This window comes from Vipera berus (assembly GCF_964194415.1).
Source record: "Vipera berus genome assembly, chromosome: 3".
Lineage (NCBI taxonomy): Eukaryota > Metazoa > Chordata > Lepidosauria > Squamata > Viperidae > Vipera > Vipera berus.
Genome location: NC_138204.1, coordinates 83,829,419 through 83,855,649, shown reverse-complemented (window position 1 = coordinate 83,855,649; position 26,231 = coordinate 83,829,419). Strand labels below are relative to the sequence as shown.

Here is a 26,231-nt window from a genome sequence, read left to right as displayed (position 1 = left end):
TTATCTAGAGCCGTGATGGCTCTAGCGGTTACAATGCAGTACTGCATGCTAATTCTCCTGACTGCTGGCTGTCAGCAGTTTGGCAGTTCAAGTCTCACCAGCTCAAGGTTGACTCAGCCTTCCATCCTTCTGAGGTTGGTAAAATGAGGACCCAGGTTGTTGGGGGCAATAGGCTGACTCTGTAAACCGCTTAGAGAGGGCAGTAAAGCACTGTGAAGCGGTATATAAGTCTAAGTGCTATTGCTATTGAGCTTGCTTTTTTATAAAATCAGTGGATTTACTGTTTATGATATTTACATATTGGTGTTTTCAATATTTTGAAAAATTTGTAACTTCTTTTTCAGTCTTATTCAGGCACAGTTAGGATGCATTCCCATCCAAGATTTCACCTTGACGCAAGATATAGGAAACATTTTTAGAAATGGCATAAGACTTACAAAATGTATGGTAAAATTTAAAATTACTATTTTTATTACATATTTGCATACAGCTAATTCTTGTTTAGTAACCAAAAATGGAACTGGCAACTCAGTTATTACGTATAGTGGCTGCTAAATGAAACAGTGCAAATTTTAAAATGTTCAGCTTTCCTTTGCTTTACAGATCTGCAAAGACTGGACACAAAGTTATTTTTCTAATCACCATCATAACTGGAGATGGTCACTAAATGAGTCAGTCACTAATTTAAATTTCTAGAGCCACTCATTTTCTAATAAGTCTGAGTGATTTATAAAAGTAAAACAGAGAAGCAATGTATTTTAAATAATAATAATAAGCTTACATCCTGCAACAATATCTGTAATACCATCAAATATCTACATTTGCCTATTCCATGTCATTGAAAAGAATTCAGTAGGTAGACAAAAATGACAAATCCAGTCTCAACATCTGGCTGACTGTGCAGTGAACCATATAATATAATAATGATAATATACACTATTATCATGTACATGTATTAGCATGTATTTTTTTCTATCTCTTCCTGTTTTTTTACACTTGTTTCTTTTCTTGTGTAGGGTTATCTGAATTTCTGGCTACCCGTCAAAACAACTTTACTGTATTACTAAACGCTTTGATTTTAGCAAAGTGCTTCAGATGTAGACTTTGGGAAAATTCACTCTATATATCCAAGCAGCTAGAAAAAATTGGTAGGTACCATAAAAATTATTCTACCTTTCAACTTAGGATACAATAAAAAAGTTGACCATTTTTCTATTTAGGGTAAAGTCCAATCATTTCAATCTCATAGCATAAAAATAGTATGATAGAATTGTTTTCTTTTTCCATCCTCAGACTAGAGAAAGCTCTCTAGATATTGAGGAAAATTGAAATGCAGGGGAAATGTGCATCATATTACATTAAATATCACTTGCAAAACTATTCAGAATCCATGCATATTTCTAGACCTTTCTTATTTTAATTAATATGCTGCTTAGCTTTACAAAAGGAAGTGGCAACAGTGATGAGAATTTTGTACAGCAGTATGTTATACATTAGAAGTACAAACTGCAAAATAATATTGAGGATGATTCCTAGATTTTCTATTGTATTTTTAAATATCAGATTTAAAATAATTACAGATAATCCTTGCTTAACAACCAAAACTGGGACTGTAATATTGGTTGTTGAGCAAAGCATTTAGTAAACAAGACACCCATGTGACTGCTTTGCTCAATGATTGCCATCCCAGCACTTTCAGTTGTGATCATTAAGCTACTTCTCAAGTTATTAAGTGAATGGAGAACCATCACACCATGCTTCAGCCACTCAGCTGGATATTGTTGGTGCTTTGGAGTTTGCCCACAATCTCTGCTGTTGTTGCACTTTTTTCCCTATTACCTGGCCTTCAGTCTAAAATACCTCCAGGGATAAACCACCCAAACTGCGATCTAGTCAAAACTCACCATCCTTAAACCATCAGCCACAACTCCCTGACAGATGGCCATTTTGAAATATATTTCAGAGTAGATATTATTATGCTTACTTTAAATGATATTTTATACTTGCTTACTAGTAAAAAGATAAGTTATGAGGAAATGCAGTTTGATAAATTAATCTTTAGCATATTTCCATTTTCAACAGGCATGACTTTATCAAATGCAATGATGAATGCAGGACTGACATCCTTTAAAAAAATAGAAGATATAAATGCAAGAGAGCTTGAATTGGTACTTCTTTTATAATTTTTATGTTGTGTGTTACATATACTATTCTACTTTTGATCACATGTTATCTGATTTGTATTCTGCTGTTTTCTAAATAAAGCATACAAATAACTTGAAGGAACACACAGCTGTTTTTCCAGTGAAATGAGTATTTCCATCTGCAGAAGTGGTAATAAGAGAGGTCTTTTCCCTCTATAACTTTCCTTATATTTATTTTTTGATAAGTCTGTTATAGAGAGGAGAGGTAGAAAAATGCCTTAAAACAAGAGACTTTCTGTTCACACCATACTAGATTCATTATTCCTGAGATTAAGTATAATATTTTTAAAAATGTATTGAGTAATGATATAAGCAGTATCTTCAAAATATCCTGTTGTCAGGAATTCATAGTTTTTCAAGACCAGATACTAGTATAGTAAGGTATCTGAGGTGAGAAAAACAGAAAAGGAATTCATACTGCCAAAATTGCAGAATTATTTGTAACTGATAGAAGAGTTGAACAAAAATGTAATTATTTGTTATAGCTGTAGTACACATAGTTTTTACCATTCTTATTTCATTTGATAAATTCAGTGGATAACTGCCATTGGTGGTGGGGGAGGATTGGAAATGGCAGCTGAAAGTAAGAAAAAAAAAAGTAAGTAGCTGGTTGAATACGGGAAATTTATTTAGATCATCCTGAAGGCATATCCAGATAGCCAGTTTAATGTCCTGTTCTCCAACCCATAAGGTGGGATATAAAAGGTCAGAATATATTTGCTCTATTTACATAGCTAGTCTTTATTCTGCCTCATTAATGAGGCTGGAGAATTGTGCTTAGAGTTTCCTGCTGGGCAAGTTATATTGCAGAGACTATTGGATTTCATTCCCTGACCAGATTGCTGCTTCTAACTATGTCGTCAATATAGATGCTGCCAAAATACCATATATCATGCAAGGCTTGTGTTGGGAGAAGATTGAAAACAGCATTTCCACATCTGTTTGGAAAAATCTGGAGTTAATTGTTTCAGTAATAGGCTGGGGATAAGGGGAAATCTGCATCGAGATACATTTTTAATGAACATTTGACAAGGCATTTTCAATCCAATGGCATACGTTTGTGTGGATGTGCCCTAAGGAAGACAGACAAACTGACATAAATTATCCCAAAATGGCACTGTTGCCATTTTGATTGACTTAAAGAAAAATGATAACAATATAATGCTAGGAGAACTATGTTTTCTAAATAGCTTTTGTGCTCTGTTTAGCAAATATTGGTCTATGTTCTAAATTAATATGAGTGCTATCTGAATTTAAATTTCCAGATTTTGAACAGACATCCTCCTTTTGGAAATCAAATTAAAGAATCAGTAGCACATCTTCCAAAATATGAACTTAACATAGAGCAGGTATATTTTTGTTTTGTGTTCCCATTGCAAAAGAACTGAATTGAAAAGAAAACTTAGAAGAAACTCTCCTTCCTAAAAAAGATGTTGAGACTTTTGAAAAAGTTCAGAGAAGAGCAACTAAAATGATCAGAGGCCTGGAGACCAACACATATGAAAAACGGCTGCAGGACTTGGGTTTGGCTAGTCTACAGAAAAAAAGAAATAGGTGTGACATGATAGCAGTATTCCAGTATTTGAGGGGCTGCCACAAAGAAGAGGGGGTCAGATTATTCTCCAAAGCACCAGAGGGCAGGACAAGAAACAATGTTTGGAAACTGGCCAAAGAGAAAAGCAACCTGGAATTAAGAAGAAACTTCCTAACAGTGAAGACAATTAACTAGTGGAAATGCTTGCCTTCAGAAATCATGGACACTCCATCACTGGAGGTTTTTAAGAAGAGACTAGACAGTCACTTGTCTGAGATGGTATAGGTTCTCCTGCTTGAGCGGGGGGTTGGACTAGAAGACCTCCAAGGTCCCTTCCAGCTCTTATTCTATTCTATTCTATTCTATTCTATTCTATTCTATTCTATTCTATTCTATTCTATTCTATTCTATTCTATTCTATTCTATTCTATTCTATTCTATTCTATTCTATTCTACACTTGTGTTTTAGGTGCTGCACTAAATAATTACCAAAAAAGTCTTCAAACGGTGGAGCCAGTAATTCATATTGATGTACTGGAGTCAACTAGTACAGTATGAAGTGTGATACACTAGAAAGCCTATAGTGAAGATTTCTTGGGAGAAGGGCGGTATAAAAATCTCAATAAATCTTAAATCTTAAATCTTAATCATAGATTGGAAAAATTGAGAAATTTGCTCTGTGGCTAGAACAACAGATGCTTCATTACAATATAGCAAGATAACACTATTTGGTCATACTATCTGCCATATCACTAATGAGTGATGTTTGCGCTTAAATAACTATTGTCTACCTCTGCCTGGGATTATTTAATTCTATGGTATGGAGGGTAAAAAGAATGCACCCAGGTATGATCTCTAAGCCTATGAATCCTGCAAAGGAAAAGTGATCTAGGAACTAGATATAGCAGCTAGTTAAGAGGCATCTCCTCATCATCCATGTTTTCTCCTCAGTTTGATATGCCTTGATTTTCTAAATATTTGTTAATACTATGGGTATATACAATAGGCCAAGGGCAAGGGAAATTATCATCATACCAATGCTCCAACTAGGGGTGACACAATAACAGACTTCCAATATTTGAGAGAATGTCATAGTGAAGAGTGGGTCAACCTATTCTCCAAAGCACTTGAAGGCAAGACAAGAAGTAATGGATGGAAACTTATTAAAGAGAGGTCCAACCTAGAACTAGGGAAAAAATTATCTGACAGAACAGCTTGCCTTCAGAAGTTGTGGGTGCTCCATCACTGGAGATTTTAAAGAAATGATTGGACAGCCATTTGTCCGAAATGGTATAGGGTCTCCCGCTTGAGCACGGGGTTGGACTTCTAGTCCCTTCCAACTCTGTTATTCTGCATTCTATATTTTATAATTTATGTATCAGACTATGGGATGTACTGGTGGTATTTGGGGAGGATGGCATCATTACAGGTGTGTCATAACATTCAACTAGCTTAGTGTGGTATCTGACTTCAGTCAATATGAATCTATTCATATTTCTTTAACATATCATATGCCAAAGCTAGTTTTATTTTTGAATTGTATGTCATTTATTTTCAAGATGGCAAAGTACAACGAAGCAGTAGCTGAAATCATAGTGACAATCATATTAACCAACTTTGAACAGCTGCAGATAAAAAGAACTGCTCCAGATTCTCATTATGCAACCCTAGTAATAGGAGATAATGATAATAATGTGATTTTTAGACAAAAGATTATGTGAGTAAATTTAAATTATTTTGAAACTTTAACAATTGTACAATTTTGTATATTCAATTTTAAGCTATTGATTCATTATATACTTTGCAGGGATTCTGCTTTGCTGAAAACTGGAAACTGGACAAAAAAGATTGAAGTGAGAAGAGCTGTTAATTCTGATGAGCTTAATATAAATCTAATCAGCTCTGAATATGGTAAATTCATTTATGGATATGGATTTTAAAAATAAGTCTCCTAAGTTTTAAACTGAGAATCTTTTGGGTTACATGTTTTTTTAAATCAATATATGCTGATTTTACAGTGAAACTACATTTCTGCTTTACACCATTTTGTGTAATGAAAAAAGTTATCCAGTGAATTTGAACAAAAAGCGATGGAGATCTGAAACATAAGTTATTGATTGAAATATCCTAAAACAATCATACAAGGCTCCCAGCCAAACTGTCAGAGAAGCCCAATAGATTGACAAAGATTGTCATAGAAGATAAACTAATTTAGTCCGGGGTTAAGCTTCTAGGCTAGAGTCTGTGAGACCATGAGTTTTAGTGCCTTAGCCACAAAAGCCAGCTGGGTGACTTTGGGCCAGTCACTCAGCCTAACTCACCTCACATGGTGGTTTTTGTGGGGAAAGTAGGAGAAAGGATATTCACCACCTTGTATTATTTATAAAAATAATATTTAAAATATAATTAATAAAATAATTGTTATTTTATAATATTTTTATTATACAAAATATGAAACAAACTAGATTTATTTTTATAATGGCAAGTAAATATTATGTATGTATAGTATGTATATTTTAGCTAGTATATAGCTCCTAGATCATGTGGACCTATAAAAAGTGTTATTGTTATCAAACAGAATGCATACCTATATTTTCTCCCACTCTCTGCTGCCTTGTTGAAAGATACAGTCAATAGAAAAAAAACATTGGAAAAAGAAAAAGGGAGAAGTTCAATGACAGATATATTTAAATATTCAAATTAGCTTCTGATCCAGTATTACACTCTATTTATAATGTAAAATGCATCAATCGTGACATTCAGAATCAGAATCAAATCTATTATGGTCACAGATCAGCACAAAAGGTAAACGTTAAAATATATACATTCTCTAAAAATTATTGGAAAATAACGAAGCAAAGTAGTAATATGAATAAGGATCTTTAGTTCTTGAGGCGTTTGCCCTTATTTTTTTTTTATTTATTTTTTTTAATTCCATTTATATCCCGCCCTTCTCCGAAGACTCAGGGCGGCTTACAAGCTTAGCAGTAGCCTTCATTATCATTGCAGCAGTACAAAATTTTGCTACTGGACGAGTGGAGGCTGGATTTAAATCCTGAAGGGCATAGTTCATGTAGCGATTGTAACATTCTGTTGGCAAGAAAGGGGGACTTGCATTAAACTTGCTTTTTCTTCTGTTCCCTCCATTCATATATATGCAGATATATTTGCAAAGCTAAATATATAATTTTCTCCCCTAATAGTTGGACTGGATATTCAGCAGAAATATAAACCATTTTACTTAGGACCAAAGAAGGTTGGAATTATGATCACTCATGGAAAACCTGATAGCTCTCAAACTTCTTCAGTAGGGTCATCAAAATTAAGAACAAATAAAGGTAAACAAATATTCTATACTAAATATTTATTGCTAGCGGCAGAATGGATTTTAGGTTAAGTGTTTGATGTCAGAACTCAGTTTGATGGTGAATAATGTATGACTATAAAGGGTACAGGCCTACTTCGAAAGTTTTTGATTGAGAATATTAAAATAATTATGAGATGAGTTGGCAAACAAGAAAAATCAATGTGCTTTTGGGTTAATATTCAAAATGTAAATCCCACTTATTTAGTAGATGTTTGAAATTTGCCTGAGGTATTCTCTTTGTGATGATAAATAGTGCTAGAATTCTGATGGATTTTTGTTGTTTTAAAGGTTGGTTCTAATACTTTAAATAGCATGCAACTTTCTTATGATTTTAGGCCAATTCATTAAAAATAATATATAAAATAGATTCCTAATGTATATGTATCTTGTTTTTTTGAATCTGTATATTTTTAGTTGGTTTTTATTTAAATTGTAGCATCCTCAGATGAATTTTTGAACACAGTGGGATTTAATTTGGTACAAAATTTTTAGAAACAGAATGTATACTGTATTCCTTATATCCTTTCATTCTGACATTAAAGTGCCAGTGTATAAACTTGTAGATTAAGGATAAATTCACTTAAAATATAGTAATTTTAGTAGGCTTATCATCTCATATCCTATTTCCTACATGATCATTTTCAAATGTTTTCTATCTGTTCCATCTTCACTTATATATTACATTATAGAATTTATGAAAAAACAGTAAAATATCTTGCAAATGCTGCAATTTTTCACTGATTATCATGTATTTGATTGTGATATGTTTAAAGCTTTTTCTCCTATCATAAAACAGTAGAAACCACTTGTAGCCAAGAATCACTAAGCATAAAGAATGGAAATAGAAAATGCAATCACCACTGCAAAAATAAAGAAACATGTGGACATGACTGTTGTGAGTTCATTTTCTTATTGTAACTTATGAATGATATAGTTTGCATATAAAGAATTATGAGAAGGATTCACTCAGTCTCTTGAGTTTAGATTTAGAAAATGTGTACATACTCATAAATGTAAACTCTTGTGGATCTTTTAAAAGTGGGCATATTGGAGGAGGTTTTGCATTTGGAACATGACAGATATGTGACTAGAGGAATGAGATGAGGAATTATATTGTCTCATAAGTCATTGTGATTATTATTTTTTTAAAAAAAAAATCTGATTTAAAATTTATATACAATTTTGACATCTTTAGATTCCTTATAGTTTATTCTATTCCTTATTCTGGCATCTGAGGAGTAATTTGGTAAATTGGACCTATGCCACTGGGACTAAAAGCATTTCAAAGTACAAGATCAGAAACTATCATCATCTTAAAGAACAACAGAGCTTTTGTCTTTAAAATGCTCCTCAAAATGTAGCTGTTTTCTCAGGCCTTCTCTAATTTGCTGTTCAAGATTATTTCATACTTGCTACAGATATCCCGTAGCAAAAAGGTAGACATTTTAAAGAAAGATATCCAAGTGTATCTCTTGTTTCACTGGCAAAAAACTATTTTTAACAAATTATTGGATGCACATTTATAGTAAACATAGCCAGGTAGTAATCATTCTTTCACAGTATATATGCCTAGGCTAGCTTTGGAAAATATTGATGGTCTAAGCTGTTATATATTCAGAAAAGGGTTGTTGGTTTGGGGTTTATTTGTGGGGGTTTTTGAGTTAAGATTTTAAATTAATCTGCTTTGTTCTGTGAATGCTATGACGTTGCCTCAATATTTATTTATTCAATTTGAAAACTGCTTGCAAGACTCCCTAATGACTCTTGATGGCATACAGCCCAAACCCACAATTTTTAAAAAATGTGCATCTTGAAGAGTATAATAAAAAACAGACCAAAAGTCAATAAAAATGAACAGATCATCATTGCATTTTACTCAAAACTGCCCTATATTCCTCACTGCTTCTGGTTTTTTTTTTTATTAAAATGGATTTAAGAATTATTTAGAAATAATTGGTATGTGCAATTATAGAAGTGGTTGGCTGTTGCCATACAAGAGCTTATTTGAAATTTCTATAAACTATTTTTCTTTTATTTCTAGTTTTCTGTAACAAAAATAAATTTTAAATATAAAATGAAAATATATATTACATTTTTAAGGTAAAATTGGAGTTTCAGAGAAATCTAACATGAAGAATGAGTCAGCTTTTTCTTCATATCTTACTGACTTAAGAAACCGGAATGCTGAATCTGCCATTCCCCCAGTCAAGCGACTAAAGGTATATGAATCTGGAAGAATATATGTGTCCTTTTTAAACAAAATAGCTATATTTGCAATTAAGAGCATTTTAGTTAGTGAAATATAATATCTAATGAATATTTTTTTTATTAAAAAGTTTTAACATACATTTTATCTTTAACAATCCCCCCTCCCCCTCCCACACCCAACCCTCCCTACCCCTCCCCCCCTCCCCCCCCCCGACTTCCCAGAGCTAAGTACAGGGTATAAAAACAAAAAAAAACACTCATAAACATCCAAATGCTAACAACCATAAACTCTGAAATCTATCACTCTCTAGCTCATATAGGATAACTACAAACACTATTACTATTAACTATAAAAAAAGAAAAAAGAAAAGAAAGGAAGACTTATTCAAATGCTACATGAAACTTTTTAGTCCCATATTTGTTCTGGATATACTCAATCCATTTTCTCCACTCCATAATGTAACGTTCTTGCGAGTGATCTTTCAAATAAGCCGAAATCTTTGCCATCTCTGCCAGGTCAGAAACCTTTAAAGTCCATTCTTCTATAGTCGGCAGTTCCTCCTTCTTCCAATATTGACCTATTAAGAGTCTTGCTGCCGTAGTTAAATTCAACATCAACTTAGTGTCCACAACCGCAGCATCTGTAATTATACCTAACAAAAAAAATTGCGGGCAAAACTTTATCCTTTGCTTGAAAATCTTCTGCATGTTCCACCAAATTTTTATCCAAAAGGCCTTAACCTTTTTACATGTCCACCATATGTGAAAATATGTTGCATCTTCATCGCCACACCTCCAGCACTTGGGCTGATAATTCGGATACATACTTGCAAGCTTTTTAGGATCTAGATGCCATCTATAAAACATTTTATAAAAGTTCTCTCTTAAATTTTGAGCTTGTGTAAATTTTACGTTCCTCACCCAGATCTTTTCCCACGTGTCCATTGTAATAACTTCTTGAATATTTTGGGCCCACTTTATCATACAATCTTTAACAAGTTCTGTTTCTGAATCAATTTCTATCAATGCAAGATATATCCGTTTAATATGTGCTGGACCCTGCTTTCTAATTTGCTTTATCAGATTTTCATCAGTCATTGTAAAACCAGTTTTCTGATCTTCTTTCCACCTGGCCCGTAGCTGAATATATTGGAACCAAGTTTGAACAATCTTCTCATCTCGCAAGAGACTGTACGGTTTCAGACGCCAAACATTTCTTTCCAGACTTAAAATCTCCTTATACGTAGTCACATCATGTTTGAAACCAACATTTATATTTTCTATTGCGTGTTTTGGGATTGCCCACAATGGTATCTTACAACCTAACTTATGTCTGTACTTCTTCCAAACTCTCAACAATGCTTGTCTTAAAATATGCGCTTTAAACACATTATCTACCTTTTTATCATACAACAAATATGCATGCCAGCCAAACAACAAGTCATGGCCCTCAAGATTTAATAATCTCTCTTGTGTCAAATTAATCCAATCACTTATTCCTGCTAACGCAGCAGCTTCATAATATAATTTAAGATTGGGCATTTTAAGACCACCTCTTTCACGAGTATCCTGCATAATCTTAAGTTTAACTCGTGGCTTCTTCCCTGCCCAAACAAATTTATTGATACCTCGCTGCCATTCCTCCAGATTAGAATCTTTCTTAAGAACCGGTATCATTTGAAATAAGAATAAAAATTTAGGCAGGACATTCATTTTCACTGCTGCGATTCGCCCCAACAAAGACAATTGCAATTTTTCCCAGCTCTCCATTTCTTTTTGGATTTTTCCCCACAATCTTTCATAGTTATTTTTATATAACTTTGTATTAGAGGGTGACAAAAACACCCCCAAATATTTGACCCTTTTAACAATCTCAAATCCAGTTAGTCCTTCTAAAAGAGCCTTTTGCGATACTGTCATATTTTTGGCCAGAATTTTAGTTTTTTGTGCATTAACTTTAAATCCAGAAATGTTGAATATTTTATGTGAAATAGGAAAAGAGGCAGGACATTATATTAACATTTAAAAAATGCCTACAAAAAAGATTAAGGTGATAGTACAAATTATTCCAGAAAAAACTATTGGGAAATAAATGTTTATAATTTTCTAGACAATTTATTTGGAATCAGTGTAGGGTAGAAGCTGACACCAGTATTCCACAGTAGGTAGCTTTGAAATGAAAAAGTTATATGCATTTTGGCATATATGATTTCTTTAAGCATTAGTGGCTAATTTGAGTATGATTGTTGGATTGAATAGCAAATCAAGATTGAATACTGTACATTGTGCTACTCTTTGCAGACAAAAGTTTGACAATGTTTCTTGCCTGCCAACTAAGCAGGGTTTGGGGATAAATTTTGTGCTCTGTTCTTAAAATTTTATGGTGCAAACTTTTTTATTTCTGTGGGATTGCCATCTATTCTTCCCCTTTGCTAAACTTAAACAAATGTACAGATTTCAAACTATTCTTCCTTTTTGTAGGAATTTTCTCTTACCATAAAATGATTACAACATGATAGTAAATGAAATATAATACATTATATTTCTACAATACACTATAATAATAAACTATAAATAGATTTATAGCCACCCTTTGTTTGCTGAGGTCTTTGCATAATTCAAAGCTGCTATTCAATAAAATCTCTATCATCATTCCAGATCAATCCATTCCCATATAAAGCCATTTTCACTGAAGGTTATGCCCTGTTATCTATTATGTTGGTTTAGTACATGTTGGTAGCAAGATATTTTTCAGCTTCCAGATCTAAGTCTAAGAGAGAGTAACAGGTTCAAAATATCACCCAGCTGGCTCCTAATCCAATATCTTAACCATAGAAAGCTCTGGACCCATAGATAAGTAGATCTCTCTCATTTTCTACATACATACACAAAGTGCTATTTTCTACCATATAAAAACATATCAAGTATGAAACATAATGTTAATATATAGTTTTTATTAGTTATGGTATCTCATTTTCTATACAGGAAACAAGTATATGTGTCCGTATATATTATAATAATAATAATCTTTTTCTACCTTTTAGATGCAGATGTCAAATAAATCTGGAAAAGTTGATCTTAAACAATTTAGTTATATTCCAAAAGCTTTTCTTCCAGCATTGCCAAGGTACTATAGTAATAGTAAGAGTCATCTATCATCATTGTCTTTCTTTATTACGGTTCAAGATTAGTAAGACATAAATTAGAACAAATCTGACACAATCCCAAAATATAATAATATAACAGTTCAATACATGATGTACTTTAATAACAAATCTGGATATGACATAACTTTATCACCACAGCACAAGATTTGTATGTTAAAACAGTGATTTCAGAATGTTTGTGATTTAAGAAAACTTCTAGATAACCTTGATCTGGGGGCAAGGCAGCGTTTCCAGAAAGTGAATTAATTGACTACACAGTTCTGCATAGAATTTACATCTTAGAAAAACATGTTTTAGTGTTTCAGTTTCACCTGAAACACAAGGGATTCCTTTATACCTGCCATCCATAACTGCAGAGGGGAGAGCATTAAAACACGCTTGGAAAATGAATACCGAATAACTTGAACAAATAGTATGCAGGTTGTGATTCCGTTGATTTACTAGGAAACAATATAATCTGAGAGTGTTGCTAAATTACTGTATAGTGAAGTTCAATATCTGGAAGAAATTAAGGGGCATGCCAAGATGAAGCCCTGCGTTAGTTATGACTATACTGTATATCATCTAGATTTAAAGTGAACACTCCTAACCACACACACAGACACACACGACAGGAGGAGGTGTTTGTAAGAAGAAGGGCTAAAAAAACAAGGCATAAAGATTCTGCAAGTTGCCCAGCTAAAGCAAGTAGGCACTTTTAACTGGGCAGTACCAGTACAGGAAGATGCTGGAAATGCAAGATCACTTTAGTGATAATGGCAAAGGCATTATCTTTGACCTCAGAAGGAGATTCCCACCTCGAATTGGTATACTAAAGGATGCCAATGGCAGATGGTAATTGATTCAAAGAAGAACAAAGATGGAAGGAGTATACTGAAGTACAGTATATGCAGCAGAAATTCAATATCTAATATACCTACTTCTACTAGAGTCTCTTGTACTAGAAGATGAAGTTAGATCGGCACTCATAGAATCAATAGTTATTGGCACATTTTACTTGGTAGGAAGATTACAGGAACTGATGAAATCAGAAATATGGCAAGGAAGATAAGAATCAGTCAAGGTTCTAACCAAGCTACACCAGCAAATCTGGAGAATGACATAATAGCTAACAGGTCAATCTACATTTCATTCCGTAGCTTATTCAGCCCTCATGAATACTCTATATACATTAAGAGAAGTAGGGCTGGAAGAAGATAAGAGTGGTTTTAAAACTGGAAGAAAAAACATCTGCTGTATGCTGATGACACAACTTGGAAAGCTGAAAATGCAAAGGATCTGCAAGCTCTGGTAGTGAATATCAAGGAGCACTTGGATTAAAATTATACATAAAGAAGACCAAACTAATGACAACAGCTACAGGGCTTTATGAGACTAAAAGACTAATTTCATTTTCTCATTTTTCTAAAGAATAGAGCATGTACAACATCCAAGATCCCCTTTAGCAGAAGATGTCTACAGTTGTGATGTTTCTCAAAGATTTCAACTGGAACCTGAAGTTCGCAAAATGAATGGTACATTTCTAACGATTCTAGCATTTATTTTACTTGGCCACAATTTAGTCACAGTTCAATGCTTTTAATTCCTGTAGTTTCAATAATATAAATTAATTGCACTAAGTATTTGGGAATATCATGCTACTTCGCTTCATTATATGCTAACATAAAGGAATAAACTGGGTTAGGATGCTGAGCTTGTTGATCAGATGGTCGGCAGTTTGGCGGGTCGAATCCCGAATGCCGTGTAACAGAGTGAGCGCCTGTTACTCGTCCCAGCTTCTGCCAACCTAGCAGTTCAAAAGCACGTAAAAATGCAAGTAGAAAAATAGGGACCACTACGGTGGGAAGGTAACAGCGTTCCGTGCGTCTTTGGCGTCTAGTCATGCCAGCCACATGACCACGGAGACATCCTTGGACAAGCGCTGGCTCTTCGGCTTTGAAACGGAAATGAGCACCGGCCCCTAGAGTCGGAAACGACTAGCACGCATGTGTGGGGGAACCTTTACCTTTACCTATTCTTATTTTGTAGATTTTGACACAAAATTATACAAGTATTGTCCAAGACAGTGCCATAAGTATCTGAATATGAATGTTTCAGATAAGTATATAATAATTAGAAAAGCTTGTAAAAATGAATGCAACCCAATGCACATTTTATAAATAAATATCTGCTCCCTATTAGATACCTGCTTCCAAAAATGGTGTGTGTTCACTTGTCTTTTTGTTTAAATTGGATAAACGTATTATTTTAATAATGTAAGAAATTGTATTTGAATATTATTGTTATGTCAAATTTTAGATTACTTTGCTATCAAGCAGTCTGAGGAAAACAATGACCCAACAATAAGCTCAAACAAAAGTCTTGAAGAATCTCCAATGAGCAACTTGACTGATGCAGATAAAAGCATCTGTTTGTTTTCTGAAACTTTGAATGTAAATTTTGAATTAGGAAATGAAATTTGGAATGATTATGATAATGGGAGTTTTGTAAATGGCAATGCTTTTACTGCTAATATGCAGAAGTTAAAAGATCCAGGTAAAAATTAAATGTAGTATCTAATTTTAGTTTAAACTATGTACTAGTATTTTGTATATAAAATCAGCATTATTAGTTTCAGCTTAAAAATAGAAAGCCTCTCTGGCCACAAACACAGTGCATAAAATGTTTTTAACAAGTGGCTCAAATATTATTTTTATTTTATAAAAAGGGGCAAATAAAATAATAGAATACAGTTTCTAAAACATAACATAGCATACCCATAGTGGCATGCCGGGATAATTCCTTAATAATTTGGAATACACTTAATAATTTTGATACACTTAATTTTCATATCTGATCTTTCCATGTATTGATTTTAGGAATATAGACAAGCAGGATGTTAAAAAGAAAGGTGTAGTTTGCAGTATATCATTGAGGAAGATGATAGATTTAAACCACAAATAAGCAAGCTGTGTGATTGATTAGATTTTGTTTTGATAAAGATTCTGTTTTGCTGAGTTTAACTCCTGTGACTGTATTAAAATATTAGTGCAAATATTTGGCAGTAATGCAGAAGTGTCTTTCCATTGCCTTTTTACGGGATTACTTTTTACTTATTTAGTCTACAGCTGTGTTTTTTTTTTAAATCAATCAAGGACCAATCCTTTTTATTATAGTACTAAAATGCTACATATATCATATCAATTTCAGATATCTTTGGATACTATTTGCAAGATGTTTGGCATTATTTTTATGTTTTAGAATCTTCTCCGCTGGAATCCAGAAACATGTGCATGCAGAATTTGAGAAAAAACTCATCATTTTGCCAAAATACTCAGAATAAACCTCCTGGAGTACCTTTTAAAAGGTATCTATAAATGTAGTAACATAACTACAGGTAGTCGACTTACGACCACAACTGAGCCCAAAATTCTGTTGCTAAGTGAAACATTTGTTAAGTGAGTTTTGCTCTATTTTACAACCTTTCTTGCCAGAGTTGTTAAGTGAACCAGACATGTCAAACTCGTGACGTCACGTGACGTTGTGCAATGTATCGGGACAGTTTTGCCATTGCCGGCAATGGGGTGGGCGCGGCTTCCACATGATGCATCTGCCTGTGGGCCGGCAGTTTGACACCCCTGTTGTAAATAAATCTTCTCCAGAAACATCCTAAATATAAGTATAATTAGAGTGGAGTGCAATATATATATTGTTACAGCTACTATGCATCTTGTACGTCTAGAATAAAAATGCTTCAAAATGTTACATAAAACCTTATACATTTTTAAAATCTTATACAATAATTTTTTATTTCACAGTATTTAATTTTGTATTGGGTTCTGTTTCCCCCCCAGTTATTCTATAGATAAAATGAAACCTGATATCTACCTGCAAAATTCTTACTCCCCCTCACTGACTCCTCCATCCAGTAGCAAATTATTTACAGAATATGAAAGTCAAAATATTGTAAGTGATGATTCTCAAATCTGATAATCTTGCTGGTCTAAAATTGTGCTAAATGTGTATTGAGAACACAGCTAGTTTTTATTATGTTTATTACCAATTTTACCTGTTAAATTTTTCTGACGTTTGTCTGTGTACATGACTGAAACAGAGACAACAGTTGCACATACTTGGATGTCTGTGATTCCGTAACATTTTCTGGAAGATTGTTGCTGTTTGAAAAATTCAGAAAAAAGAAAAGGGTTCCACAAAGAGTAGAAATAACCAAAACATTTATTCAATGAGTTTTACAAGAAAGTGGGACGCCAAACAATGGGAAAGCAAAGAGTTTTATAGAGGTTGAGGGCTACAGGCAGAAAATGCTCAGAGTTGAATTGGTTGGTAAATATTGGGGAAATTCAGCAGGTCCTTGACTGTGTGCCTGGGGCATTTCTGTTGTTAGGCAAAAGTGCCACTTTCAGAAGAGGCAGCGGCATTGTTCAGGAGATGCTAATCAACTGCCTGACTTTGATTAAGGATGATACCTTAATCACCTAGTTATTTTATTGCAATTCTTTATTAAGGCCGTCCTTAGGTTATAGCATAAGCAGTGAGTGAAGTTTCTATTCTTTGGTTAGATAGAAGCTCTTTCTGAAGGCAGGGATGCTCGTTTATGGCTGTGATGGAATTAAGTACAGTGGTGAAATGGGTTTGGTCCTGGTCATATCTACAAGTTTGGGAAGTAGGGGCCACATTTTTTTTCTATCTTTATTTTTTCCCACTAGTTAGCTCTGTAGTTGATCTACTATATTATGGATAGCAAGATGCCAGTCCATGGGACCAATGTGGCCCCCAGTGCCTTAAGTATCTACTTGGGGCCTACCTCCTCAGCTTCTCCTACATAGTTTTCTTTTTTTGCTAAGGAATTATCAATTTTAACTAGGATATTTTACAGGGAAGATATCTAGGGGAAAAGATCAGTTATGACTTCATTGTTTATTTGATATTTGTATTGTGGTAGAGAGAAATACACCGGGAAATATTTCTGAATTTAGTGTCACTTTTGATACTTGGACCCTTGAGAAATATTCTCTGTACAATATAGCATAGAATCACCCTGTTATAATATTAGGCCTTAAGTTTTTATTTAAGACTCAATTGTGTAAAATTATGTAATACAGAAGTAAATTGTTATTCTTATGGTGCTAAATATATCCACTTGTTTTGGGGGGTTTTGTGTTACAGTTTAGACTTCAAGAAGAATATAATCCACCAGAAAATCTGAAAATGGCACAAATAACTGCAACCTCAGAAACAGCCTTGAGATCTTACCAAATTGCTGGAAAGGCAGACTTTTTTTTAACCAACAGAAATATGACAAAGGGGGCTGATCTTAGGTATTAAGAAACATTTTAGTAGAATCACCAAACTGAAATTTGCATAATGATTGCTGAACATGTATTTCAAAGGTCATAAACTCACAAGGGACGCGGTGGCTCAGTGGGTTAGGACGCTGAGCTTGTCGATCAGAAGGTCGGCAGTTTGGCAGGTCGAATCCCAAGTGCCGCGTAGCAGAGTGAGCGCCTGTTACTCATCCCAGCTTCTGCCAACCTAGCAGTTCGAAAGCACGTAAAAATGCAAGTAGAAAAATAGGGACCACTACGGTGGGAAGGTAACAGCGTTCCGTGTGCCTTTGGCATCTAGTCATGCCGGCCACATGACCACGGAGTTGTCCTCGAACAAGCACTGGCTCTTCGGCTTTGAAACGGACATGAGCACCGGCCCCTAGAGTTGGAAACGACTAGCATGCATGTGCAGGGGAACCTTTACCTTTTACCTTTAAACTCACAACTAAGCAACTTTTTTTTACCTTCCTACTATATATCTCAGACTTCTCCCATGTATGGCTGCAAATCTGCACTCTCTGGAACTGTACAGTATATAGACACAACTCAACTAATTTCTATATTTCAGGCAACAGTAAAACCATAAACACAGAAGATTGTCTATTGCAGTCCACAGTGCTATGTGTCTGTATGCTCCAAAGTATAGATTCTAAACTTTTTCTTCCTGACTTAGTTAATGGATATTTGACTGTTCTCTTTACACCCTTGAGAATGCTCATTATTGACATAAGACAAGACATACAAATAATTAGGGTTCTACAAAAGTCATTGCTTTACGAATGAAATATTCTAGAAAATCCTGGAACACTTTGTTCCTCATCCAGATCAATATCAGGACCGTTGTCATTCTGAAATTATGTAGTGGTTTCCAGGAGTAATTTTTCTTTCAATTTATACTTTAGTACAATATTTTGGTTTAACAGCTTTTCCGTATTATGTTAAACATAGAAATTTTTATAAGGTTTATATAGTAGAAATAATATCTTCTTTGTGATTTTTTTTGTCCTAGGCAACAGCTTGATGATGATGATGGTGATATTAAGCCTTTTCTTGGCATATTTGATGGCCTTTTCTAATGCTCATAAACAAAATATTTTATCAGTGGAGAAGAATAAATCTTAATTTTGAGGATGAGAATTTTCTACTTTTTTGGTTTCTAATAATTCATTGATAGTCAATTTTGCTATATGGATAATACCGTAATTACCAAAACATTATATATTTACTTATTCATATACTTAAACTGTAATATTATTTAAATGTCAAAACATTTCATTAGATAAGATTGTATTCAAAATATACTATTTTTGAATTTTAAATTTTACAGTTTTATTCTGGAAAATAATATCTTTGCTAAATATATCTCTTAAATAAATATCTTTGTGAACTACTTTTTATTTTTTTATTGTTTTCTTTCCTTTGGTCAGTGTTGACAACTAGTGGCTGCTTAGACAAATCCCTGCAGTTTTCTTGGCAAGATTTCAGAAGCAACTTACCCTTGCATTCTTTTTAGGGCTGAGAGAGAGTGGGACTAGACTAAGGCTGTCCAGTTGGCTTTAAACCCAAGGCAGGACTAGAACTCATGGCCTCAAGACCTCTAACTCAGCACCTTTAACCACTACACCACAATAGCTTTATTCTTAAATTATTACTGAAAAAAGTACTTTTTCCAGATTTTTATATCTGTCAATTACTTGTATTAACTTTGCATTTTAAAATTAAGTGTGTGCTTGTGAGTGTATTGCCAACTCTTTGTAGTTTTAAATACTATTATCTCAAATTGGTTTTTATTCAGCAAGGGTAAGAATGCATTGGATCCAAATATTTTCATGAATGAGGGGGTTTTTTGTCATAGAAAATATATACGTATTTTAACTGGACATTAGGATATTACCATATAGAATAGAATGCTGTTTATAAAAAACATGAGCATACTGTAAATGTATGTATGTTTCTCAGCTGTTCCTTCTGCATGCAATTCTGGTGACCTCTAAAAAAAACCTTTCCCCAATATCAGAGCTTCTTTGGAGGAGCCCATGGGTTCTACTTAAAGAAAAAAATGTACTAAAGAACTAAAGGCAGCACATACAGTGGTCTTTGGCCATTTATGTTTATATATGTGTCGATCATAAAAACAGAAATGTATAGCTCTAAGAAGTTCGGCTCAAATGTTTGTAAATATTCCATTGTCATTCACTGAATCTTACTATGTGTCCAGTTGGTATGCAGAAACTTAAGGGCAATCAATAGAAATTGATTAAGTTTTTTGAGTTTTAACAGATCCAAGTTCTCAGAAACTAATTCAGTGATGAAAATAGCCAAAGAAACAAGTCTTTTTAATTTTGGTGTGAAAACTGGTATATATTAGATTCAAATCTTTGTTCTTCCTTCAGTCATACCTATTACTTGCTTTCCTCTTCAGCCACCTGTGGCTCTCATCTCAAAATTAAATAATAATAATAATAATAATAATAATAATAATAATAATAATAATAATAATAATAATAATAATAATAATAATAATAATAATAATAATAATAAGAAGAAGAAGAAGAAGAAGAAGAAGAAGAAGAAGAAGAAGAAGAAGAAGAAGGAGAAGGAGAAGGAGAAGGAGAAGGAGAAGGAGAAGGAGAAGGAGAAGAAGAAGAAGAAGAAGAAGAAGAAGAAGAAGAAGAAGAAGAAGAAGAAGAAGAAGAAGAAGAAGAAGTTGGAAGGGACTTTGGAGGCCATCTAGTCCAACCTCCTGCTCAGGCAGGAAACCCTATATCATTTCAGACAAATGGCTGTCCAGTCTCTTCTTAAAAACCTCCAGTGTTGGAGCATTCACCACCTCTGGAGGCAGGTTGTTCCACTGGTTAATTGTTCTAACTGTCAGGAAGTTTCTCCTTAGTTCTAGGTTGCTTCTCTCCTTGACTAGTTTCCATCCGTTGCTTCTTGTCCTGCTTTCAGGTGCTTTGGAGAATAGCTTGACTCCCTCTCCTTTGTGGCAGCCCCTGTTAAAATGATTTGCAGCTTTCTAGAGCATTCCACCATCATACTGGAAACAATTGATCAATATAAACAGATTTAGTCCTACTGTTTACTTATCTACCCAGGAGAAAATCCAATGGCATAAGTGGGGTTTAATTCTTAGTAGATATATGAGGGTTATCAGTCTGACTCTTAGATGAAATGAATGGAATATTATCCTCCCACCTTACATTTTGGGTAGATTTTATATCAGATAGCACTACGGAAAAAAATAACTCTCCGGGTTGCTTTCTTTTTCTTCTCAAATTAAATCTTGCCCAAGGGTGGGATTAGTAGTTATTAATGTTTTTATTTCAGTCTTAAAAGTGATTAATGTTCAAAAGATAAATTTGAAGTTTCTTCTTACAACTTTTTTTTCTTTATGTAATACTGCTTTCAATTTTCATATGCTGCTCATCAATAATCTGTCTCTCATACCTTAGGGAACAGCTTCAGTTCTTTTTGCAATATACTTTACACTGCGCTTTTTATTTTAAGAGGCTTTAATTTCCATATTCTACCACAGGATAAGAGTAAAATCCATCAGCAAGTTTTGAAGTTATGAATGATAGAACAGATTTCTGGTAAGACTATGTCCAATAAAACTTTTAACAAACAATTTCCGCTACATCTCTCGTAACTACAGTACATTTCTTGTTAAGAATGTCTTATAATAAATATGAAATCTACAGGAGTATAAAATCTGTGTTGTGCCAAACAAAAAAATATATTGTTTTCTCCACTAATTAATTCTGGCTGGTTTCATGTTTCTTTTAGAGTCTAGCCTCTCCCAGAAATCAGTTTCAGGGGAATCTTTTTGATAACTGTTTCAATATGTTCTCCAATGTTTGTTTAATGTTTAATTAAATTTTTACATTGCCCAACTCCAACAATGGGTGCACTTCAACAACCCTCATTTGCCTATCTCCCACAATCTCTGCCCTTTTGCTCCCCTGCATTCTGCCAATTTTAATAGGATTAAGTTTGAGACAGTTCTTCCCCATTCGCACTCGCACAGCCTCCAGGCATATTCAACAACTACATTGAGGAGAATCATAAAATGTGGTCAGGGGAGAGAGGTTGATCAATAGGGTCCTTTGTGGGGTGCCACAGGGTTTTACTCTTTCTTAACCTCCTCTTCAACATCTACATGCTAGGCAAGGCTATCCACCATCTTACAGTTGGGCAAGGCCATCCACCATCTTACAGTTCAGTGTCATCAGTACATTGATGATACCCAATTATACAGTATTTTCGACCTTGGGCCTGCCTAGTGAAGCTGTCCTTATTCAATTAACTTTCAATTAAAAAAGCAAATGTAGGACAACTGAATTTGAGAATGATAATGATTGATATTTTCAAAAATCAATATAATGGTTTACATTTTATTGACAATAGTTAGGTCCAAGAATAAGATTCTTGAGAAATGGTACACCATCTCCACTTTCAAGGCAAGAAGTGTCACTCCCTTTTGTAAAGAGATTTGACAGCACAGCATGGACCCAACTGCAGCTGACTTTCCTGGCAGCTTTCATGACCCTGAAGAGGTTCAATCCAATAAACAAAATAGCTGGTGGTGCTGACATTACAGAGAATCCTGTCCCCTTCTCAGGAGTCACCCACTCAATTTTATCCCCGGATTGTGCACAACCCCAGATTGTGCCTCATGCACCTCAGCCTGCCCTGCCCATTCAGAGTCTAAGTTGGAGTAGATTTGAATGACTTCCATCCACTAAGGTAAAGGTAAAGGTTCCCCCGCACATGCGTGCTAGTCGTTTCCGAATCTAGGGGCTGGTGCTCATCTCCGTTTCAAAGCCGAAGAACCAGCGCTTGTCCAAGGACGTCTCCGTGGTCATGTGGCCGGCATGACTAGACACCAAAGGCGCACGGAATGCTGTTACCTTCCCACCGTAGTGGTCCCTATTTTTCTACTTGCATTTTTACGTGCTTTCGAACTGCTAGGTTGGCAGAAGCTGGGATGAGTAACAGGCGCTCACTCTGTTACGCAGCACTCAGGATTTGACCTGCCAAACTGCCGACCATCTGGTCGACAAGCTCAGTGTCCTAACCCACTGAGCCACCGCGTCCCTCCATCCACTAGATAGGGTAAATAGTCTTCATAGTGGCTCAGCAGATGTTCCAGGGAGCCTTCCTTACCCAACAGGGACGGCTATCAATGGATATAATAATGGCAGAAACACATTCATGTTTCATTGTCCTTATCATTACAAGGTAATCCCTAATGTGGGCTCTTACCTGTCTGGTCAGATTTGCTTCAAATCTCCTCGACTGGTGCTTAGTGTTTCTTCTTCGTTTCCAAGAGCTTTCCAATAAACCAAGAAGCATCCTGGATTGGCACATAAGGAGTGGCCACATAGAGGAAATGTGTCCCAAAGCCTCAACTAAACTACCCACCAAATCCACAGGGGAAACCCCAAGATCTCTCTGAAACCATACCCGCACTTCTTAGGACAATGGAGAACACGAGGCAGCATCCAGAACATTTTCCATATTAGCTCCCTAATTTCCAGGAACACTCTTTGGCCCGACCTCAGCTTGTTCTTATAGTAACATGTGAGCTGGTTTTATGAGCCCTATTTTGGTGGTTCACCTTTTATCACATTAAAGATTCATCAGAAATGAACGACATTAGGAATAATATACTGTACTGTGGAAAACTGTAGGATACTACTGCCCTAAACCTCCAGATTAGAAGGTAAAAAAGAAATGCCCGCCTTGCATATGCTTGTTAGTTGTTCTGTTTACACCCTTATCAGCAACCTAGCTGACTCTACTGCATACTTGTACCTTTTACCAGATAAGTCTGTTTTGGTAAGGAAAGCAGAAGAAACAGAACTGTCACCCACATGTAATTTTGCAGTAGTGGAAGTTTCCATGACTCTTGAAGGAGTGGAATAAGGAAGGATGCAAAGGTCATGGTCTGTAACTTTTAAAGTAGGTGTCCCCAAACTCTTCAGCTCATTGACCCCTTGATAAAGTTTCAGCTTGTTCATCAACCTCCAATCATTTATTATAGAAAAATAATGTAATAATTCCTTCTTTAACTAAGTATAATATAGCTACCAAAAACAATAATCATAGTAAAAATAATCATTTCCTTAGATCAGGGGTAGGCAACCTTGGCTCTTTTATGACTTGTGGATTTCAATACCCAGAATTCCTGAACCAGCCATGCTGACTCAGGGATTCTGGGAGTTGAAGTCCATGAGTCATAAAAGAGCCAAGGTTCCCTACCCCTGCCTTAGATAGTCCCATTGAAGCTTGGAGGTTGATATTGACCACTTTGGGGTGCCCTGTTTTAAAGCCATGAGAGAAATTTTGGAAGTTTGAGTGCCTACAGGTAGACATCGACTTACCACCACAATTGAGCCCAAAATTTCCATTGCTAAGCAAGACAGTTGTTAAATGAATTTTCCCCATTTTGCAATCTTTCTTGCCGCAGATGTTAAGTGAATCACTGCAGTTGTTAAGTTAGTAAAATGGCTGTAAAGTGAATCTGGCTTCCCTATTCACTTTGCTTGCCAGAAGGTCACAAAAAGTGATTACATGACCCCGGGACACTGCAACCATCATAAATATGAGTCACTTGTCAAGCATCCAAATTTTGATCTCATGACCATGGGGAGGTTATAATGGTCATAAGTGTGAAAAACGGTCATAAGTCATTTTTTCAGTGCTACTTTGAATGGTCAGTAAACAAATGGTTGAAAGCCAAGGACTCCTGTACCTTTATAGTTTCTCTAAAAGCTGATTGCTGAAACAAAGTTTTACTAGGGTTACACGGAACTCATGTGGGACAATGATCCAGCTGCTACAGAAATTACTCCAAGTGCAGATGCTTACTTAAATCATTAGTATCATGTATTTCTTCAACTAAAATGTAACACTATACGGCACTCCTTATTCAGAAAGGAAAGAAATGAGATACCTAACTCAAATGACATAGTAGAATGCTAAAGCTGTTATTCAACAGAAGAGTCTATACAATTTGCATCACAACTATATTTTTCTTATAACAAGGTAAACAAAGGAAAATTCAATATAACAAGAGTCACATTTGCCATCATACTGGTTTGAGTTTGGTAATAAACTACTGTACATGTTGCTACCTGCTTTTAATTTTATTTCAGCACCATTATATATATTTTTTCTCTTACCTGGTGTATTGATTTGAATTATAAAGTGAGTTTGACAGAATCTGCACCTGAACATGAAAGGGAAACATTTATTTTTTAAAAAAAAATCCTTCTCTGAAAAATCAGAACCTCAAAGGAATCGCCACAAAAATACCTTTGCTTTTACTGCTTAGACATGTTTCCAGTAACACATCAGAGCATACAATATCACACATCAGATAAGCTCAGTAATATGGAGGCACATTGTTTTAAGAGCAAGATGCAGTTTTATATTTTGTAGTTTATTTTGAAATGAAATAGTTCAAAATAGAAATATAAAATAGCCAGCAAAGTGCTTTCCATTATATTTCATTTGGTCCAAAGTAAATGTTGAATAATGAAAAGTAATTATATTTGTTGTTTGATATTCATTACTATTTTACAATTGGTTCTAAAAACCTGACTGTTACATCCCAATTCTTTTAGCAGCACATAAGTCTTTATGGCAAACTCTGTTCAGTATTTTTTTAAAAAATTCTCCGATCCCATAGTTTAAAACTTCCCTTAATCCAGTTTGCCATCACACTGGTTGGGGAATTCTGGGAGTTGAAATTCACACCTCTTAAAGTTGCCAAGGTTGAGAAACACTGATCTAGATCATTCTAGTTATGATTCCAGAAACCAAAATTCTCCTCTCATGGTACTTAAAGTCAATTTCTTGTTTTCTTTTCTCATCTCTTTCCATAACTTCAAGAACAGATAAAAACATCATCCAAACTTCCAGAATGTTATACATCCTTCCTAGATCTTTCAAGTCAACATGATATATTTATAGCTTCCTTGTGAATTAGCAGGAAACAATGGCCTTCAATGGACTCGATAAATTTCTACTTTTTGTAAGCCACCCAAAGTGGCTTGGAGTCAGGCAGCCTCTAAATAAATAAATAAATGTTGAAAGTTGTTCTGTCACATTTTTGCTTTTGGTAGACAATACATTTCACACACCTGCTGGCACACATTTGTTTCAAAGCCTTGGAATAGTGAGGTATCAACTACTCCAATATTTCTGAGTAAAGTGAGAAAAGGACCAAATTGGATCTAATTTTAGCTTTTTGTTGAAGTGAAGATAAGACAATACTTCTGTCTTATTGCAGGACATAGTTGCTCCCTTAATGTCTTATTTACTTCCCCTGATGGTTCAGACCCATTTCTTCTGTGAGTCTCTGGATACTTTCTGAATTGCAAGGAAACAGAGACCTCTTCTAATGTCTCTTATTTC

At 34.8% G+C, this 26,231-nt stretch overlaps 1 protein-coding gene across 1 annotated transcript in view; it reads left to right on the top strand.

Annotated features, from left to right (window-relative positions):
* The window catches only part of LOC308666615 (putative ATP-dependent DNA helicase HFM1), a gene marked incomplete at both ends in the record, with an annotated part of 63,041 nt that extends 44,158 nt beyond the window's left edge, over positions 1-18,883 (top strand). The window contains 16 exon segments of the mRNA XM_081325509.1: positions 345-442; positions 1,017-1,148; positions 2,083-2,168; positions 3,470-3,553; positions 5,298-5,455; positions 5,546-5,649; positions 6,942-7,076; positions 7,902-8,000; positions 9,206-9,324; positions 12,358-12,440; positions 13,891-13,994; positions 14,779-15,015; positions 15,721-15,826; positions 16,314-16,425; positions 17,647-17,798; positions 18,817-18,883. Coding sequence (XP_081181635.1) covers positions 345-442; positions 1,017-1,148; positions 2,083-2,168; positions 3,470-3,553; positions 5,298-5,455; positions 5,546-5,649; positions 6,942-7,076; positions 7,902-8,000; positions 9,206-9,324; positions 12,358-12,440; positions 13,891-13,994; positions 14,779-15,015; positions 15,721-15,826; positions 16,314-16,425; positions 17,647-17,798; positions 18,817-18,883 — 1,876 coding nt within the window.
* Positions 18,884-26,231: the final 7,348 nt, after the last annotated feature.